This window comes from Camelina sativa, chromosome 4 (genome assembly GCF_030686135.1).
Source record: "Camelina sativa cultivar CO46 ecotype springtype chromosome 4, ASM3068613v1".
Classification (NCBI taxonomy): Eukaryota; Viridiplantae; Streptophyta; class Magnoliopsida; order Brassicales; family Brassicaceae; genus Camelina; species Camelina sativa.
The window spans coordinates 26,372,872-26,393,031 of NC_141883.1; the positions used below are offsets into that span (position 1 = coordinate 26,372,872).

The following is a 20,160-nucleotide window of genomic DNA, read 5'->3' on the forward strand; positions in this document are numbered from 1 at the left end:
GTTGAAATGTTGGATATTTATATACACATCTCATCAGTTTCTGGGTGTTGAGAAAAATATGATTTTGGGTAAAAAAGTCAATTTTTTTTTAAAAGTAGGAACAGCTCTCTAATCATACACAAAGTCGAACGCAATTCAAAGTTGCAACATTTTTATTTCCCACTCTTTGTGTTTTGTTTGGTGGGTTCTCTTCTACAGAATCTCTTGGATATGTTTATAAGAGCAAAACTGGAGGATTTCATCAGTCAATGGCGGAAATGTCTAACGTTGGTGAAGAGCAGAGAGACTCCATACTTTTTGCAGCAATCAATAGCGTCTTGGTCTCTTATACTGCCTCCAGGTTCTGCTATCACTCCTATTCCTTTCTCACACGCCTCTTCCACCGCATCTTTCCAAGCTGCACAATTCACACAACAAGAAATTTCCCAATTCAGATCGGCCAACAAATTTGTTGGTTGATGATGAGTCATTCATTTCAGACAGAAGAATGGAAAAAAATACCGAATGGGAAGAATGCGTCACTGGCCAAGGCAGCTCCTTTGGCTTCTTCGCCAGCTTTCTTGAAAGCTAATCTCAGACTCTCTACTCTGTTTGGCTGCCCACTTCCCATCCCCAGCATACAATTGTTCTTGATCCAGAAACCGAAGAATCAGAAACAAGTATAGAAAGAGAAACAAGAAAAAGGAATCAGAGAGAAAAAAAATTCCCAACCTTTGCTATCACAATGGCATTGCTCTTGACATGCTTAACGCAAAGCCAGGCAAATTTGGCATCCGCAAGTTCACTTTCAGTCGGAGTTTTCTCTGAGACTGACTTGAAACTGATGTCTTCTGGAGTTATATCGTCTGAGTCCTGAGCCAACCAGCCACCACCAACCTGTCTGAGGGATAGTTTGCCTTGGTCATTCTTTTTAGCCTCAAGGATCCTTAAAGTTTTCGATTTCCCTTTGAGAACTTCAAGACCTTTAGCAGTATACTTTGGAGCAACCACGATTTCATAAAACATTCTAGTTTCCCCATCTGTTGGGCTCCTGAACTCCCGGAGTTCCCTCGCAAGAACCTAGAGACAAATACAGATCACTAAACAGTTGAAAAATCTATGGACAACAGTAGTTTTGATTTTTGATTACCTCGTCAACTTCAACATTGAAAGCTACAATGCCACCAAAGGCACTAACTGGGTCAGCTTTTACAGCTAGCCGGTAAGCCTCAAGAATATCATCACGAGATGCCACACCACAAGGATTTGTATGCTTCACGACTACACATGTAGGGTTTTCAAATTCCGACACACAGTTCCAAGCAGCGTCAGCATCAAGGTAGTTGTTGTATGACATTTCCTGCTCACAGAAATAAATAGAAAAGTCAAAACATAATTGACAGTATAAAACTATGACCAGCTGCTATATACTTTTACAAATATGATAGGTAAAAAGTATATTACCTTTCCATGGTGCTGTATCGCAGTTGCGATACCACCAGCGTTCACTTCAGCAAGGCTCTTATCAACATAAAATGCAGCTTTTTGATGAGGGTTTTCACCGTAACGAAGAGAACTCTTAAGTTCAAGCGGAACTGTAAAGCTGGGAGGGAACTTCTCTTCTGAGAAAAAAACAGGATTTGTAATCAATGTAAGTTGCCAATTTCCATAACTAGTGTAAGGAGGATCACATAAAAAACAACCACTTACTTCCTTCAGTCTGCTTCCACAGCCATTCTGAAACCGCAGAATCATATGCAGCAACATGCTGAAAGGCCTTCCACGCAAGTTTTCTGCGGAATTGTTGGTCGTTTTGTCCTCCTTTGAGATACTCCAAAACAGCTTGATAATCCTCTGAGTCGACAACAATGAGAACGTCTTTGTGGTTCTGTCAAACAGAATAGAATAAGTTCATTAATAATCATGAAATGAATGTAAAGAAATAAGTCTCATACGGATATACCTTAGCAGCTGCTCTAATCATAGCAGGACCACCAATGTCAATGTTCTCAATCCCATCTTCAAAGCTGATCCCACCTGGAGCAGTAACTTTGTCATAGAATGGATACAGATTGACAACCACCACATCAAATGTACCTGTCATTGAATACAAAAAAAGTAACACGTGAAGTTTAGTACGAAGAAGACATTATAGATGACACAACCTTAAAACATAGAGGGGTAAGTTAAAAGTCAAAACTCACCAATCCCATGCTCATTAAGAGCTTCCATATGATGTTCCACATCTCTTCTAGCAAGGATACCACCGTGTATGTTTGGGTGCAAAGTTTTCACACGGCCATCAAGCTTTAAGAGAAAAAACAAAAAAAGAAAGCCAAGATCAATATACTAGAGTCAACAAAACAATGGTACAATCATTGCCAAAGTCACACAATTTGACACCAGCTTTTTATGTGTATCGAAATCTTTAAAGAATTAAAATAGAAGACCAAATCTAAAGCAAGAGCAGCGAGCTAAAGAGAAAAAACAAACTCACCATTTCTGGAAAGTGAGTAAGCTTCTCCACTTTAGTCACAGAGACTCCGGCATTCTCCAAAGTAGAAGCAGTTCCTCCAGTAGAAACAATAGTGTATCTACACAAATATCATATGAAAAAAGAGAATCAATTAAACCCATAAATTGTAATTTGTATAGAAAAAGAAAAAACTGAAACTTGTATAGTTAGTTGTAAGTAAGAGAATTGTGAAGAAGAAGAAGACATACCCCAAGTCTTGGAGACCGTTGCCTAGAGAAGCCAAGTCACTCTTGTCAGATAAAGATATCAAAGCTTGCTTCTTTCCTGATTCTTATTAAAACCACAAAAACATAATCAAAATCAATCCCTGGAACTTGAAAATTGCAGCAAAAGAGGAAAAAAAAATTGCAAACCAGAGGAGCCAGAGGCGTGCGGCTGATTCGTCTGCGATGTTGTCTGAGACTCCGCCATAGCTCGAACCGCAACGAGACTCGAACGCAGCGATGTACAATAGACCTGCTCATTGAATAAATCCCACTTAAAACATTAAAAAAAAAAAAAAAAAAACTTAAGCAGAACGTGAAAACAAAGACACAAGAGGAGAGACAACTCACGGGTTGGGCAAAACGAAAAGGCGCGACAGTTTTTCTACGAAAATAGCCGCAGAGAATATCGCCGGAGCGAGCACTCACGGAGGCGGCGGTGGCGGTGGCGGCGGAACTGAGCATAGTAGTTTGGTTTTTGTTTCAAACAGTGTGCGTAAAGTGTTTTGAGCTCTGTTTTAGGTTTTTGCAAATTTGCGGCTAATTTTTGGAAATAAAATAAAAAAAAGGAAAAAAAATTGAAATATTATTGGCGTCAGGTGGAATTATGTATTTTATTATTTATGGTCGTGACTAGGTATGAGCATAAAAACAGTATCAGAATACCCAACTCGGAATCTGGCCCGAAAAACCAAGTTCGAGTTGGATACGGATTTGCCTATAAAATCCTATTAGGTTCTATTTTCAAATACTTGTGGATTTGGGTTAGGGTCAGGTAATACCCGATATCCGTTTGGGTATCCATTAAACTCAAACATATAAACATATTTATAATATTTATCATTAATATAATACAATTATCCCAAAATTATGATTATAATTTTGAATATTTCATTTAGTTTTATACCTAAATATCAAAAATAATCAAAATATCTAAAATATTTTGTCATATAAGTCAAAATTTAACTAAATTTATTTAAATTTAATTAATTTTAATTGTATTTTTTCGGATACCCGGTAGTTTGGGTACTAATCGGGTTTAAAATTGTAACCCAAACCGACCTGAACCCAATAGTACTTAAACCGAACCGAACCCACATATCTAAAAATACTCAATGGGTTCTATATTTCTAAACCAATTTACCCGAACTTGAATGGATAATACTCGAATCCGAACGGATAACCCGAATACCCAGCCCTAGCCGTGACAGTTAGATTGTTCGGATTCCCGAATACCCAGCCCTAGCCGTGACAGTTAGATTACACCCTGTATTATATTTCAACTCAGAATACTTTTTTTGCAAAACCTTTTATTAAAATTTTTATAGTTTAAAAACCAATTAGTAAGATAAATAAAAAAAAACTTTATTGGATAATCAGACTGGTAAATAAAAAATATCTACAGAGATGACATAAGCTTTTCTACGATTTTTATATAATACTAAATTTACATGTGAATAAAATAATGTACGAGAGAGTAGTAGTAGTTATAGTAGTAGTAATTATATAATAATTGGTTTATAACGCATAGTTTTGATTTTTATTTCAGAGAATATAATTTTTTTTTGTGGAATGTCCAAAAAAAGAAGAAGAAGAAGAGAGATTAAGGAGGAGGAGGAAGGGACTTGTCTTCTTTCTTTCTAGTTTCTTTCTACTCATCGATCGTCAAACCTCAGTCTCTCTCTCTCTCTCTCTCTCTCTCTCTCTCTCTCTCGTGCCGCCTCTCACTGTGTATGTTCTTCTTCTTGTGATTTACCCTTTCTTTTGCTCTACTTCTCTCTTCTTCTTTTGCTTACTCAGCAGCCTTCCTTTAGGTTTCTTCTGAATTTTGATCTTCTGTTGTCGAGAATTCTCTGGATCCGATGTGATTCCGCTTGAATTTTGGGTATTGATACTCAGATCTTGCTTTTTTTGTTGTTGTTTCAGTGGTTTTCTTATATGCTTGATCGGTTTTTTTTTTTTTTGTTCGTTTGAGGTTTGTAATTGTACGGCAGTGTGACTCCATTGATTTCGTGGACTTGTTTTTGATTTTGGTTTTAGTTCTATTGGTTGATCCGTTGATTTTCAATTTTTTTTTTTTTTTTTTGGTCAGAGATACAAATGGGTTTGCTATTAGTTTGTTGAAGCTGATCGATTTCAGATTTCAAGCTCGACTCGTGTTAGTTTATTGTAGATGTAGGTTGAGTTCACTCTTTTCAGTTGTTCATATCTGTAGCTAGTTTCATGGTTTAAAAGTATGTACAGTCAGATTTGCTAGAGTAGGGAGTTTTACTGGTTTGTAATACCCAAATTGTTCCTTTATATAGTATAGTTTGTTTCCAGTCCTAAGGTTTGCCTGTATGTGGTGTTTTTTTTTGTTCGTTCCTGATTATGTTTTTTGATGCTTTATTAAAGTTACTCTTTCTCTAAATTTCAGGCACCTAAATGAGAGTTTGAGTTTTTCATGTTAGAAGGTCTTGTTCTGCAGCCAACAACGTTTGATACTTACGAATGATGCGTATGCTAAGATTTGACTTGGGCTATGATCATGATCTGTCGCCTCCAAGCGTCTCTGAGGGAGTTGATGAACTAGATGGATAGACAACTTGACAAAGAAAACATGGATCAAGCTACAGGTTATGAACACGTTCGGTATACTCCCCCTGACCCTAGAGATGAGGGCCTTGGGTCCATTAAACAACGGTCTCCCCACGATTCTTCAACTAATTTTGTACGACCTCCAGATTATGGTATTTCGACCCCTGCTCGGCCAGTGCTAAACTACTCAATTCAGACGGGTGAAGAATTTGCTTTTGAGTTTATGAGAGATAGGGTAGTTATGAAACCGCAGTTCATCCCAAATGTGTATGGTGACCCCAGTGGTATGCCTGTTCCTGTTAGCTTAACTGCCATGGGAATGGTTCATCCGATGTCAGAGAGTGGCTCTAAATCCACAGAAGAAAAACGTCATGCCTTTGAGCAAGAGAGGAAACCTCCTTCTAGAATTGAAGATAAGACCTATCATGAGCTGGTCCAGTCAGCCCCAGTTATCTCTTCGAGAAATGATACTGGTCAAAGGCGTCATAGTTTGATTTCTTCTAGAGCTTCTGATAGCTCTCTGAACCAGGCGAAGTTCTTGTGTAGTTTTGGTGGTAAAATTATACCCCGCCCCAGAGATCAGAAACTTAGATATGTAGGTGGCGAAACACGTATCATACGGATTAGCAAGACTATTTCTTTCCAAGAACTCATGCAGAAAATGAAAGAAATGTTCCCTGAAGCACGTACCATAAAGTATCAGCTGCCAGGCGAGGATCTCGATGCCTTGGTCTCTGTATCTTCTGATGAGGATTTACAAAACATGATGGAGGAATGTATTGTGTTTGGTAATGGAGGATCTGAGAAGCCGAGGATGTTCTTGTTTTCAAGCAATGATATAGAGGAGGCTCAGTTCGTTATAGAACATGCAGACGGTGATTCTGAGGTCCAGTATGTTGTCGCAGTCAATGGGATGGATCTAAGTTCACGAAAAAGTTCCCTTGGAATAAGTGCTCCCGGGAACAATTTGGATGAACTACTGCAAGGGAGTATTGATAGGAAGATCAATCGGGCTACCACAGAACCAGCAGTAGCTTCGGTTGCTCCTTTGCCAGGTAATGAATCTTTATCAGCGAGCCAAGCTTCTCAACTTGTAACAGGTTTGTCTACTGGAAATGAGCCATTTCCACAGCCTTATTTAGGACAGCAATTGCACTTCACCGGACTTGGTAGCCACCAAGTTTACACATCAGCTCACATGGCAAACATTGGCTATATAGATGAGAAGGGGTCTGCTCCTTTGCATGTTCAACCACAACCACATTACATCCCTTATTCTGTTAATCCTGAAACACCTCTGGGGCCTCACTATCCACAAAAACCTGAGCAAGGAGTTTCGCGTGAGGAGCAGATCTTTCATGTACAAGATCCAGAACCAGAAGCTTCATCAAAAGAGGCTAAAATGAGAAGAGATGATTCATTTCAGAAGGTAAATGATCCTGCTAATGTATCTACTGATGAGAGCAATCTTCCGTCAAAGGAGCCAAAGATGAAGAGAGAATCCTCAACCCCAAGGGTCAGTGAGTATTCTGTTTCTTCTATGCCTGATGATTCGATAGTCCCAGATCACCTCGTGAAGGAAGAAGCTCCAATCGCCATACAAACATCCAGTTCAATACCAGATCTAAGTTCTTCAGCTCTTCCAGATAAAAGTCTTAGAAAATCCCAGGACCATGTTGAGAACAATCTGTCAGCAAAGGAGCCAAAGATGAAGAAAGAACAAACCACAAGGGTCAATGAATATTCCGTTTCCTCTGTATCTACTGATGCTAAGGTCCCAGATCACGCCCTCAAGGAAGAAGCTCCTATTTCCATGAAATTATCCAATTCAACACCAGATCCAAAATCCTTTATTTATCCAGAAAAAAATATTAGAACATCCCAGGATTATGTTCCGAAAACGGGTGCTTTAGCTACAGCAAGTGAAGGCATGACAAAGAATCAGGACAATCCATTTTGTCTGCCTGGAGGACTCTCAGCATCTGGACATGGAACTTCAGATGGTAATTCATCTAATTTGAGCAATGTCGACCAGCCTGTGATTCATCCGAGAGTTTTCCATTCTGAGCGCACTCTCCGAGATCCAGCAGAAACTAACCGTTTGTCTAAATCTGATGATTCCCTTGCTTCTCAATTTGTAATGGCTCACAACAGTTCAGATGCATTCCTACCTATCAGCGAATCATCAGAAACTTCTCATGAAGCAAATATGGAGTCCCAGAATGTACATTCTACCGCACCAGTAAGATCAGCTCCTGAAAGCATCTGGACAGCCGAGGGTAGTATGGCACAGTCTGAAAAGAGAAACTTGGAGCCTAACGCCTCGGAGCATGTAAGTCAGACAAAGACTTCAGTAAAGGCTGTTCCACGAGGACACATTGAGAAGGGGGATATAGTTGTTGATATAAATGATAGGTTTCCTCGTGAATTTCTTGCTGATATTTTGAAAGCGGAAGAGTCTGTGAATTTCCCTGAATTAGGGCCATTGCATGCCGATGGGGCTGGTGTGAGTTTAAATATTCAGAATAATGACCCTAAAACTTGGTCGTACTTTCGAAATTTGGCGCAGGATGAGTTTGAGAGGAAGGATCTATCCCTTATGGATCAGGACCACCCTGGATTTCCCACTTCCCTGACTAACACCAACGGAGTTCCTATTGATTATAGCTACCCACCATTGCAGTCTGAGAAAGTTGCTTCAAGTCAGATAAATTCGCAAATCCACTTTGATGGAAATATCCAGCCGGATGTGTCTACCACTACCATAGCAGATTTGAACACAGTAGACACACATGCAGATTACAGTCAGTCACAGATCAAAGGTGCTGAAAGCATAGATACAACTTTGGTAAGCTTATCGTATTCAACCTAAATATGGAAAATCTAAGCAAGTTTCACTACTAGAAAACACCTGTCTCAACTGATAATGTATTAATTTCTATAAATTTGGATTTGGATATGCAGAATACTGGAGTTCCTCTCATTGACTTTATGGTTGCGGATAGTGGCATGAGGTCTCTGCAGGTATGCATTTTTCAGCGTATGGCTTAACATGTTTACAAACTGTTGCGTTTGCACCTCTCTATTTAATCAGATACTATGTAATGTTTGAACAACCACCATTAGTGAAGTGAACAGCATCACAACAAAGGGCTTGGATAATTGTTCTGGTTTATTTTAAAAGATGGCTTTCGTACAACTAAGTATTACTCTTTAGCATTACAGGCCCTAAGTACCAGAAGGACTTTTATATTCTGTCAACCAAGTTATGACTTTCTAATGCAACCTTTAAGCTGTCTTTTCTGTTTATGGTATTTGCCTGCTCTTGTTTAAAGGAATTATATAGAATAGGCATCATGTAGCCCCATTGGCAGGTGAAATCATTGGAAGTTTATAAATCTTTTTTTAATCTTGCTCCTGAGTTTCTCATTGATGGAGAAAAAATGAAACGATTGTTATCCATTTTGTTTTCTGTTTCAGGTCATTAAAAATGACGACTTAGAAGAACTGAAGGAATTAGGTTCCGGTACCTTTGGAACTGTTTATCATGGAAAATGGAGGGGTACAGATGTTGCTATTAAGCGAATAAAAAGGAGCTGTTTTATTGGTCGTTCATCTGAACAAGAGAGATTGGTGAGCTTTCTTTCTTAATAAGTTGAGCGTTCTTTAGATTTTTTTAAGTACATTGATCACTGACTGGTTCTCCCAAATTTAAGTAAGTGTATGCTTTAGGGTAACTAGAATACTGCTAGAAGACACTACCACTATCTCAACCCAAAACCGAGCTTTTCATTGTCCATTTTTTTATTGCCTGAAGCGGTTTTTAGATGCTTGTTATGAGCAAGAAGTTGGCATTCCCTGTAGAATCGTATTTGATTTTTCGTTGTCCATTTTTTTATTGCCTGAAGCGGTTTTTAGATGCTTGTTATGAGCAAGAAGTTGGCATTCCCTGTAGAATCGTATTTGATTTTTCCTTCACAAAAGTTGCATTAGTGTAATTAGTTTTCAGTTTCACCAACCACTGATTTAAATTTTCAGACCTCCGAGTTCTGGCATGAAGCTGAAATTCTTTCAAAGCTTCACCATCCAAATGTTATGGCATTTTACGGCGTAGTGAAAGATGGACCAGGAGGAACTTTAGCTACAGTGACAGAGTACATGGTCAATGGATCTCTTAGGCATGTTTTGCTCAGCAACAGGTAATTGTTTAATACAGCTTGTCGTAATCCTTGCTTCCTCAAGATAGATATAGTTTTATATCAATTCAAATTTGGCGAATACAGGCACCTTGATCGACGTAAGCGACTTATCATTGCAATGGATGCAGCTTTTGGAATGGAATATTTGCACTCAAAGAGCATAGTGCATTTCGATTTGAAGTGTGATAACTTGCTTGTCAACTTAAAAGATCCCGCCCGTCCCATATGCAAGGTGACTTTCTAGGACAGTTTGAGAATAGAATGATGCAACATTTTCATTTTTTTTTGTTGAAGTAACAAAGATATGGTGCTTTATGCAGGTCGGTGATTTTGGTCTGTCAAAGATAAAGAGAAACACTTTGGTCACTGGCGGCGTAAGGGGAACCCTCCCTTGGATGGCTCCGGAGCTACTTAGTGGCAGCAGCAGCAAAGTTTCTGAAAAGGTACGAGTCAATAACATCCTTTTGCAAGTGAATTAATTCCAATGCTCTCAATTTAATTCGTTGGTAGATGAAAAACAGAGAGAATCGGTTTTTGTATTTATTTAGTTCTCATGCCTTGTGAAAGATCAAGCAAGTAATTTTTCGCCATGGATACTTCATGTCACGCAGGTTGATGTGTTCTCTTTTGGAATTGTCTTGTGGGAAATTCTTACCGGTGAGGAACCCTACGCCAATATGCATTATGGGGCAATAATCGGTATGTTACTCTCTCTTTTCTCATTCGCTCTCAGTTTCCTTTCTTACCTGTGTACAAGTGGGTTTGTCTGTCTTGGCAATGGTTTTAAAATTTGAACCTGGCCCTGGTTTTGAATCTATGTGGGCATACTTTCTAGAGCTGAGTCGGTGGGCTAACCCGCCTTAACATTCCTATGTGCATTCTGAATATCAAGCTTAACTGTTTCGGTAGTCTGAATCTCATGCTCATTTGTTACTTGTGTGAATAAAAATCGTAGGAGGCATAGTGAACAATACATTGAGACCAACTGTGCCAAACTATTGTGACCCGGAGTGGAGAATGCTAATGGAGCAGTGTTGGGCTCCTGACCCATTCGTTCGACCTGCCTTCCCGGAAATAGCCAGACGTCTCCGCACCATGTCCTCCTCTGCGGTCCACACGAAACCACACGCCGTCAACCACCAAATTCACAAGTAATCTGTCAATTTATCATTGCTGGTACTTAATTCGTAAAAAAAAAATGGTTTGTGTATAAAAATATCCTTTGCTGCTTCTTTCGGATTTGAGTGCTGCTACAGTTTCAAGGTGAGAAACGATTGTGTTGATTTGTACAAGAAACCCTAAAAGCACATATTGTATAGCCATTTTTATTATTATTGAGTGTAAGTAAATTGGTTTTGGTACAAAGGCTTTGGACTTGGACTCTTTTTCTGTACTTGGAGTTTTTTTCTTTCAATAATAAAAAGATCAATTTTATATGTATATGATTTTTGTTATAATAGTTTAACTTGATATATATAGTTCTTTTTAGTAGATATGCATAATGAGTTGGCATCTAAAAAATTTCAGCTCATGCACCAAAATTTTGGTATAACTATACAACATCATAGACATATTACATACAAGCAGAGTTTTTAAAACACATGCATATACATAAATACTGTATATATCATACATAGAAAATCTGACCAACATTCAAAAGACTCTCCTGAGGAACATTATAGATAGCACTATGTTCTCTACAAATCTTCCTTAGAAACGCATACACGTAATCAATGGCTATCTTCTTGTAGAACCTCGCTTCTCTCCTGGCTCGAACCACCGTGTTTCCCATAATGTGCACCACTCCTGCATCACGGCACCTGTTTATGAACTCCAGCTCGTCTACTCCACCGCTCATCTGGCTCGACGCTGTCACCGTGTGGCTCACCCGTTTCACTGGCGTTATCGACTCTATCGAGTCAAATGTATTAAACGTTACCAGATTCTCGTTCTCATTTCCGTTCCCAAGCGTGTCTTTAAGCTGTTGCTGGCTTCCGCAGATGCTGTACTCATCGGAATCCGAACAGCCTCCTTCCATCATTGATTCAAGGCGGACGTACAAGAAGAGGCTCTCAAAGAGTCGTTTCTCAAAGTTATCATCTTTCTTGTGCAAATCTCTGTATCCGTACCTGTTAACACAATGAACGACGAAATCTATAATAGCTAATACAAGAGTGTTCAGTCAGGTTTTCGGATAAACACTGTTTCAGATGTTTACCTTGCAACACAACGGAACATGTGGAAGTTTTTTGGACCAATCCTTTTAACGAGGAACCGCTCTTCCTCGGGGACGGTGTAAACTGGGAGGTTCTTGACGCATACGAACACCACAACTGAATGAATGGCCGGTAGATTTGTAATGAAATGAGAGAAAATGTGAGGGACTCCACTAGCTAGCTCCGTGTAAACGAGACCAACCCCGGGAACCCGAACAAGTCCAAGGCTAGGACCAAGTCCAACGATCCAAGCCATTGAGACTTTACTGTGCATTTCAAACTCATACCTCTTCAAAGTTCCGTAGTGCCATACCGACATGATGAGAAGAAAAGCTGCAGCTATCACAAGCGGAACCCAACCACCTTGGTCAATCTTGAAAAGCATGGCCGAGAAGTAGGTGCATTCAACGACAAGTGAGAGGATGGTGAATATGAGAACCAGAACCCAATGGCAACGCCACACGAGGATCATGATAAGCGTCATAAGAAGTGTTGTCACGAGCATGACAATCACAACTGCTGTCCCGTAAGCGTTTCCTATCTGACTCTGGTTCTTGAAACCAGCAGTGACAGCAATGCAAAGGATCATTAGGATCCAGTTTATGTCAGGAACGTAAATCTGACCGAGGAACTTGCGTGAAGTATGCACTACTTTCACTCTTGGAAAACACCCGTGGGCTAGAGCTTGCTTGACTAAGGAAAACGTCGCTGATATCGTTGCTTGGCTCGCCACAATAGCTGCAGCCGTTGCAATAATGAACATTGGCCAATATACACTTCCTGCAAAGAACATATAATTTTACTTAAAAATGATCTTAACGTTTTCTCTACAGAATTGAAAGAATCGAAGAAGAAACCTGGAATGGAACGGTAAAACGCATCAGCCACATGATCAGGATGCCTCCTAATGTAGGCAGCTTGTCCACTATAAGCCAAAAGAAGGCAAGGAAACACGATTACAGTAAAAGCTATTTGCACTGCTGAGACCGGAAAATGCGATAGATCAGCGAAGAGTGCTTCGATTCCTGCCATTTTCATGGACATTGGCAAGAAAAAGAACAATCAATATCCAAGAAAATATGAATAGTTCTAAGAGCAGCAGATTTTTGTTTTCTTTTTACCTGTTATACTAAGCATAATGCCTCCAAGAGAGGTCCATCGATCCCGACCTCCTCTTTTAAAATATCGGTATATATAAACAGGGGAGAAAGCTTTCAGGACGCTAGTGTCGTGTTTCCAGATATTGTAGATACCGATACTTGCGATAGAGAGGAACCAGAGAAAAACAATGGGCGCAAAAAGCCAACCAACCCGGTCTGTTCCATAATGCTGTACACTAAACAAGCTGACTAGTATCACAACAGCAACAAAAACAACAACACCTGTAAAAATAATAACCACATACACTTATGAGTACTATCTATAGCTATCATATGTTTCAAGATGAAGTTGAATGCCTGCAAAAATGCTAATACCATTGCTTATGTGAGGAAGGTTTACTCTTAGCCCACCAGCAGCTGAGAGAACTGCAAAAGATAAAAAATTTACAAATGAATTTATTTGTAAAAGGTAAAAAGCAAAACAAACAATGGAGAGGTCTCATACCGGAAATGGCGGGAGTAAGGATTCCATCGCCGATGACCATACAAGTACCAACAAGAACTAAAACAAGAAGAGCGGTTTTTCTAGATGTATGCTTTTCTAACCACCTTTTGGTTTTGGCAGCAAAGGAATGCTCATGAAACGTAGTGCGGCTGTAAGTAGTAAGCTCTTCATCAGTACGGTGTTGGTTCTGAATTGTTTTCACTTTGGCATGTCTACAGAGTAATGAATACAGAGCAAACGTCCCACCTACAAAAAAAAAAAAAAAAAACAATCAAGTCAGCAACAAAAGAAACCCTCCAAAAGAAAGGAGAAGCTTGCGAATTGGTACCTTGGCCATTATCATTAGCTTTACAAACAACGAAAACGTATTTGAGAAGAGGGATGAGTGTGAGTGAGTAAATGATGAGAGATAAAGCTCCAATGATATCTTCAGGATCTTTGATCCCATGAGGAAATGTATTGTAGAAAACATAGAGAGGAGAAGTCCCTAAATCTCCATATACAACACCAAGGCTCTGAAACGATAGCTGCAGAAGCAGAATAGCCGAGAATTTCTGCAAATATAATGTTACAAAGTGTGATAATCAAATGTATCCAATAGGAATGAATCTGTGATAAATAGATTAAAAATGATACCTTTTCTCGGTACATGTTTCTAAGACGACCAGCTTCTTCATCCATAGATTGATCAAGCTTCTGGTCCAAATCCCACATGCTACCTCTCTCATCACTCTCTTCTTCATCAATCTCAACACCACCCATCGATGCTGCTTCTACTCTTGCCGCCATTTTTATACTACTCTTCTGATTCTAACACATCAAAAACCTCCTCCTTTCAAAACCCCGGTCTTTGATACAACCAAAACCTGAATTGGCTTCGAATCTTCAAAAAGAAAAAGAAAATGGGAAATATAACAAACAAAAACAGAGTTTTCAAGAAGAAAAAGAAAAGTTCCTAAAAGAGGAATGTCGTAAGAGCTAATGATACCAAAAATATATAGAAAACAGTCAAAAAAAAAAAAAAAATGAGATGGAATAGTAGCAAAGATCCTGTTTATTAACAACCAGCCAAAGATAATCTGGAAAATGTAACAATCAAACCCCAAAAAAGTATCAAAAATAAGAATATCCCTCTCAAATCAAAAACTTGTCTACAAGTAATAATAATAAACACATCACAAAATTATTAACTAAAGAAAAATTACAAACACACAAAACGAGCTGCAAACCCAAAAAAAATATGTCTTTATAATAATAATAATAACAAGAAGATTCTCACGGTTCCATATTAGTGGGTCCTTTTTGATTCAGGACCATCGAAATATATGAAATAATCTTATGAATATTATTGAAGTTACCAGGAAATAAAAAGAAGAAGAAGAAGTGAGAGCTCTGCTTTTGTCTCAGGATTGAGAAAGAAAGGAAGAAAATTAAACGCAGGAGAGAGAGCTGCGTTTTTGTCTTTTCTCTCTATCTCTCCGTAACGTAACTAATGAGAGTTGTTTGTTATAAAAAGAAGAAGAAGAAGGCAAATTCTCTGTTCTCAGAGAGAAACAGAGAGAGAGAGAGAGAGAGAGAGAGAGAGAGAGAAGGAGAAGTACATATATGATTCTGAAGTTTCTTCTGACAGAGATGAACGTGGAGAGTTTTTTAATCTGTCAAATTTTTCAGTCCATTCATGTTTTTTTTTAATAAATGTTTTGTAATTATCGAAGAAGTTTTTTATTTATATATATTGTTTTCAGATTGATCATACAATCCTTTATTCCTTTACACACACAAAGACAAAGTACTCTACTGAGATTAAAAAAAAAAAAAAATTCAAAAAGGGAACAAAATATTTGGTATTTAAGTATTTTAGTATCAAACAGTTTTGGGATTTTGTTATGAAAACTCATTAGTATATGTATGCTAATTTTTAGTGGATCAATTGTGGGAAGCTGGAAGCAGCACCACCACCAGATGTAATTTTGATTCATAAGGCTACCTAAAACAAGTATTGATTTGTGTTGGATAAGAATCATAAGAGAAGATGAAAGAAAACACTTGTTTGTTTTCTAGATGTCCAAAGTTACCTAAACCAAATTCCTAGTTAGTAAATGGTTGATTTATAAAAAAAATATTTTTATTTTTATTAAAAACAAGGTTTAAATAGAAAATTTAAATGTTAAAAATATTTTTAATTATACTATTAGCAATTTAACTTAACTATTTACTACTACCAAACTGTTAATTTTTAATTTAATAGCTGTTTTTTATACCATATTCTCTTCGATCGACAAAATTTTTATTATAACCACCTTAACAAAAGGTCTAATAGAATCTAAAATCAAAAATATTCGCAAAAATCAATGACCTAATATTTATATTAGTGGTTCGTGCTAGTGCTTTTACTATATCATTATCATCATTTGAATTCAAGTACACATTGATGTATGTTGTTGACAAAACAAAAATCAAGTAATAATGTTAAACTAAAGTATGTAACGTAATGTAACGGTCAGCGAAACTCATCAAAGGAAAAAGATAACGAGGTGATTTTGTCAAACGTGATTCTTGTTTACTCTGTCAGAGAAGAAAGGCTTTTTATAGTGTAACAAATTAAATAATTAAGGTACTAAATTGTTGGGGGGAAACAAAAATTAAGGTATTAAATCTTGGATCCATTCCCTCTTTTTTTTTTTTTTTTTCTATAGTTTATATTCACATCTCGATCTATACCCAACATGTTTACAGTTTTTTCTTTGTAATCTGTGTCATCAAATTTTTAATGCTATTAACGAATTGCTGGCTGATAGTGCATGTAATATATATATATATATATATACAAATATAATAGCACTTTTGAAAATCTAGAATGACTGAAATAGTTTGTGTTTTTCTTAACTAATTAGACCAACCACAACTAAATAGTTATTCACAATGATTTTGAAAATTTGAGAAGGTGATTTGTACTTCACCTAAGATTAGCTAGTGTTTCACTGTTTTAATAATGGAGTTCTTGTGTCTTGATTTTTATTTTTAAAACAGTATTTTTTGCAAAAGTTTGTTTCGGTAAATACTTATGGTCTTTCACTTGCTTTGACCTTAGGAGTGTGTTTACTTATATATAAAAGACATTGACCGGGTAAACAAAGTAATTTGTCCATTTTGGGTAACCCTGTCTCCCATGTGATCACGTACTTACCTTTTTCGGCAACAATAATTAATATATAAAGTCCTTCCAATTTATTTATTGAACCCTAACTTTAAAATATTGACAAATAATATTCAGAAAGATTCACAACAAGATCAGTTGGATCCAAAATAATGGTTTATTTAGCAATGAATACATTTCTCTCGGCTAAATATCTCTACTATTAATGGTAAAACATTTTAACAAAGTAACCTTAGTTTTGTAAGAAATTATATTACAATGCCATTGGAAATAAGACAAATAATTTATTTGCGATAAAGATAAAAGTGTAATTATATTGGTTCTAAAATCGGATAAACACGCGGATCCTTTTTACCCATTAATTTGACCCGATTTTAGCTTTTAATCTCAGCCGTTTATTATATTTTGAGCATAAATCTGAACCGTTCAATTGACTGAGTGTATTAAACCTAAATTTTATTTTTCTTTCGCCTATGCTCTCTCTCTCGCCGTCTCTCCCAAATGGAGAGTTAAAGATTTTTTTCCTTTTTGTCGACAAAGTCGAAGAGATGATAAGAGGAAGAGAAGAAGGCAAAGAATTTTGGTCAAACATCGTGTATATGCTAAGGTATTTTGTTTCTTTTATCTTTTAATTAAGTTTAGATTTTAAATCTATGTTTGATGATTAAAACCAAGTGTAATTGGAATTTTGTTTCTGAATCTTGATGTAGAATGGTTTTGGATTCTTCTCTGGTCATCAATACGATTATAAGATGATAAAACTCAGTTTAAACTTAATTAAAAGAAAAAAGAAACAAAAACCCAAAACCATATTTTACCATTAATGTTTGTTTGTTTATTGAAAGAATAAAAAAAAACTCTGAGCCTATATCATTTTTGCTTACTTAAACATGAAGATTTCAGTCAATTGATATACTCTTTTTTTATAGCTCGATCTTCGGCTGAAGCTATGGCACAAAGTAATTGGGAAGCTTACAAGATGTAAGTTGTTTTTGTATTTTAATGAGACCTTATTTTGTTCATTTCCCAGATTTTTATTTCTTCTTAGTTTCATGTTTTTGGGTTTTGTAGGATTGACGTTTATATATACGTATGAGATCGTTTGGTGAAGAAAAAAACTTCGTAATACTGCAAAATCGTTTATGATTGAAGGAAAGGTTTCACCTGATCGAGCTGGTAATTATATGACTTTCGTGATCAGAGTAACTATAAGAATATTAAACCATCGTATATTCGATGGTCATCATCATGATTTTAAGATGGATACCTTTCACATTCTCTTTTGTTAATTCACATCATAATTGGTATTGTTTAGGTACGATGAAATGAGGCAGAAGTTCAGTCGAATGCATTGCTGGAGGTAAATTCATCATCTTCTTGCAATATTTTTCTATATTTGGTGTTTATATGCATTATTAGAAGAATTTGTGATATCTTCTTGATTTGGTTTCGTTTTTTCAGGTGCTACCCATAACTCAATCAAACTGACCCAGGTAAACGACTGTTAAACCTTATCCTCATAACTATTTTTAAATGTTAGTACATTTGTTGCTTAACCTTACAATCTATTTGATTACTGCAGTGGATGCTTCAAACTCTTTAGGCAACCAGTTACATGGGATCCATTGGAAAGGACAAATAGGGAGAGGCAATGATGGTTGCTACCGCAGCTGGTGTCAATGTGAGTCTTCTTTATGTTTAGTTATTGTGTTTGGTTCTGATTTAAGTCCATATCAACGGGTTCTATAAACTGTTTATTATCTATTGTTCTATATCCAGGTCCACTCTTTTGGAGATGAGTCAAAACCTACCAGAACTTGCCGTGTCTGTGTTCTTGGTGGAGAAAGGTTAGGTTACAATCAATCTTTATATTTGCTTTTGATTAATTTCTTAATAAGATGTCCTTCTGAGTTGTATTGAGGCGTGTCTCCCTTTTTCTGTAGGTCGCTCATTGCAAATCTTTCTGCTGCAAGCTGCTACAAGGTTGAACACTTGCATAAGCATGAGTACTGGGCTCTAGGTCAAAAGAAATCTCATCTACTGCCTTTTTTTTATAGAGTTTACTTTATGAGATTTGATACTTCCATATGTTGGAATCTGCTGAGATTTTGTGAAACATGTTTCTTTTTTGGTAGTTGGGAATGCTAAGTTCTACTACATTGATGGATTCTTCGTCACAGTATATCATACTATAATCCATTCAGTTGGTATGTGAACATGCAGCTGCTAACAACAAGCTAAGAAGACATGATCCTTTATGAGAACCAGACATGTCATATATATTTTGTAATGTCTTCTCTTTGATCAGATTTCAACACATTTCTCTACTGTTTCTCCCTAACAGTAGCAAGAATCAAGGTTTACTGACATCTGAAATATCTATCTATTCTCAGTTGGTACATGATTTTTTCTATTAAGAATTTTTTTATTAAGAATCTTAGTTATTGGATAAGTTGAGGTTTGTTTACTTTTAGCAACCAGATGGAATCTTATAGAATCGTCAGTTTGGTAGATAACATCCATGTTGTTTCTTCTTACGTTCTTTGTTTTTAGTTTTGTATACAAAATCAATTTGTGTGACATGTTTTTGTTGGGTATATTGCAATGTTCTCTGTTGAACAAATCGACAATGCACATTTTTGGATGAATTAAATTTTTTGTTTTCAAACCAAGAAAAAGGATTTGACACTCTACAAACAAGTTTTGATTCGATTAATTTGGTTTCTTTTTTACAATTATATTTTCTATATTTAGTCTTTAGAATTATGGTAAGAATATAATGTTATCTGTCAAATTAACGATGTTACATACTTAAATTAGAAATTATATGTATAATTGCGAGTGATTATATGAACTAAATAACAATAAAAGTAATTATAAAAACGACAAAATAAATTTTATAATGTATCAAACTCATACTAATTTCATTATATGGATTAAAAGAAAGCATCTCTATATTATTATTATATAAAAATTAATATATGAACATTGTAAAACGGGTTAATGATTTATTATGCTTAAATGTAAGGATTACATTTTTGCCATATATTAAATATTTTTGTAACTAAAACAAAACGAAATTATGGAAATGTAATTAAGTAGGGATACAAATCTTAAAGAGGTTGCTATATTTGTATCCCGATTTATAATACAAAAACAAAACAACTTGAATAATTCTCTAAAAAATAGATTTAATTCTTACCAATTATAATTTCAATTACCAATTTGTGTTGAAATCATATTCGAAATTTTATTTTTAAATTTTACCAGTTATAGTTCCAATTAACAAGTTATAATTCCCTTCATTTTATTTTGAGAATGTTGGAAATTTAGCTACCAATCATTTAGATTTTTTTGTTAAAACTTAAATTCTCGAGTATTCTTCATTCATCTATATAAAGAAATATTATTTCAACCCTTGATACACATTGTTTAACGTTTTTGACTTTTTGTACAATTGAGTTTTATAGTTCTTTTAGTTAAATTTTTTTTATTCTGTTTTGTTTTTTATAACCTTTTTTCAACAACTGACCTAATTTTTTCAACATATGATTTTTTATATGTTTTATATTTGTTTCAAAGTTTGTTACTAAAATGCATCATATATATTAACACTCGATAAATATTTCATGTTTAATGTTTTCTTTTTTCTATATATTCCACTCTTTTATTTCTGATTTACATTTTA

At 36.2% G+C, this 20,160-nt stretch overlaps 4 protein-coding genes across 13 annotated transcripts; 2 read left to right on the forward strand and 2 right to left on the reverse strand.

Moving 5' to 3' along the window:
- Positions 1 to 62: 62 nt before the first annotated feature.
- Positions 63 to 3,337, reverse strand: LOC104781903 (uncharacterized). 2 transcript variants are annotated; one of them, XM_010506698.3, is made up of 12 exons: positions 3,070 to 3,337; positions 2,869 to 2,971; positions 2,704 to 2,779; positions 2,477 to 2,573; positions 2,184 to 2,286; positions 1,943 to 2,076; positions 1,690 to 1,867; positions 1,444 to 1,601; positions 1,130 to 1,339; positions 712 to 1,059; positions 502 to 628; positions 63 to 397 (listed from the first exon to the last, which is right to left on the reverse strand). In XM_010506698.3, exons 1-12 carry the CDS (start codon positions 3,181 to 3,183, stop codon positions 246 to 248), a joined length of 1,800 nt encoding a protein of 599 aa, XP_010505000.2. In that variant the 5' UTR covers positions 3,184 to 3,337; the 3' UTR covers positions 63 to 245. The 2 variants fall into 2 exon arrangements, with proteins under 2 accessions (XP_010505000.2, XP_010504999.2); XM_010506697.3 differs by having other exon boundaries at positions 2,704 to 2,785; positions 3,070 to 3,307.
- An 845-nt stretch (positions 3,338 to 4,182) lies between these two features.
- On the forward strand, positions 4,183 to 10,934 carry LOC104781905 (RAF-like serine/threonine-protein kinase 24). 4 transcript variants are annotated; one of them, XM_087510811.1, is made up of 11 exons: positions 4,186 to 4,449; positions 4,533 to 4,603; positions 5,135 to 7,627; positions 7,865 to 8,143; positions 8,260 to 8,319; positions 8,776 to 8,928; positions 9,334 to 9,494; positions 9,579 to 9,726; positions 9,815 to 9,937; positions 10,106 to 10,193; positions 10,450 to 10,934. In XM_087510811.1, the coding sequence occupies exons 3-11, from the start codon at positions 5,291 to 5,293 to the stop codon at positions 10,647 to 10,649; spliced, it is 3,549 nt and encodes a 1,182-aa protein (XP_087366937.1). In that variant the 5' UTR covers positions 4,186 to 4,449; positions 4,533 to 4,603; positions 5,135 to 5,290; the 3' UTR covers positions 10,650 to 10,934. The 4 variants fall into 4 exon arrangements, with proteins under 4 accessions (XP_087366936.1, XP_087366938.1, XP_087366935.1 ...); XM_087510810.1 differs by having other exon boundaries at positions 4,183 to 4,449; positions 5,135 to 8,143; XM_087510812.1 differs by lacking the exon at positions 4,533 to 4,603 and having other exon boundaries at positions 4,183 to 4,449.
- Positions 10,935 to 11,000: 66 nt separating this feature from the next.
- Positions 11,001 to 15,043, reverse strand: LOC104781906 (potassium transporter 11). Of its 2 annotated transcripts, none has more exons than XM_087510813.1 (9): positions 14,674 to 15,043; positions 13,952 to 14,198; positions 13,644 to 13,869; positions 13,316 to 13,561; positions 13,186 to 13,236; positions 12,832 to 13,092; positions 12,568 to 12,735; positions 11,713 to 12,490; positions 11,001 to 11,623 (listed from the first exon to the last, which is right to left on the reverse strand). In XM_087510813.1, exons 2-9 carry the CDS (start codon positions 14,102 to 14,104, stop codon positions 11,122 to 11,124), a joined length of 2,385 nt encoding a protein of 794 aa, XP_087366939.1. In that variant the 5' UTR covers positions 14,105 to 14,198; positions 14,674 to 15,043; the 3' UTR covers positions 11,001 to 11,121. The 2 variants fall into 2 exon arrangements, with proteins under 2 accessions (XP_087366939.1, XP_087366940.1); XM_087510814.1 differs by having other exon boundaries at positions 14,595 to 14,939.
- A 1,861-nt stretch (positions 15,044 to 16,904) lies between these two features.
- Positions 16,905 to 18,873, forward strand: LOC104781908 (adenosine kinase 2-like). Of its 5 annotated transcripts, none has more exons than XM_087510816.1 (9): positions 16,905 to 17,079; positions 17,402 to 17,453; positions 17,544 to 17,648; positions 17,788 to 17,832; positions 17,934 to 17,965; positions 18,055 to 18,153; positions 18,252 to 18,319; positions 18,416 to 18,492; positions 18,608 to 18,873. In XM_087510816.1, exons 6-9 carry the CDS (start codon positions 18,124 to 18,126, stop codon positions 18,685 to 18,687), a joined length of 255 nt encoding a protein of 84 aa, XP_087366942.1. In that variant the 5' UTR covers positions 16,905 to 17,079; positions 17,402 to 17,453; positions 17,544 to 17,648; positions 17,788 to 17,832; positions 17,934 to 17,965; positions 18,055 to 18,123; the 3' UTR covers positions 18,688 to 18,873. The 5 variants fall into 5 exon arrangements, 3 of the variants coding, with proteins under 3 accessions (XP_087366942.1, XP_087366943.1, XP_087366941.1); XR_015597183.1 differs by having other exon boundaries at positions 16,913 to 17,079; positions 18,416 to 18,455; XM_087510817.1 differs by having other exon boundaries at positions 16,913 to 17,079; positions 18,076 to 18,153.
- Positions 18,874 to 20,160: the final 1,287 nt, after the last annotated feature.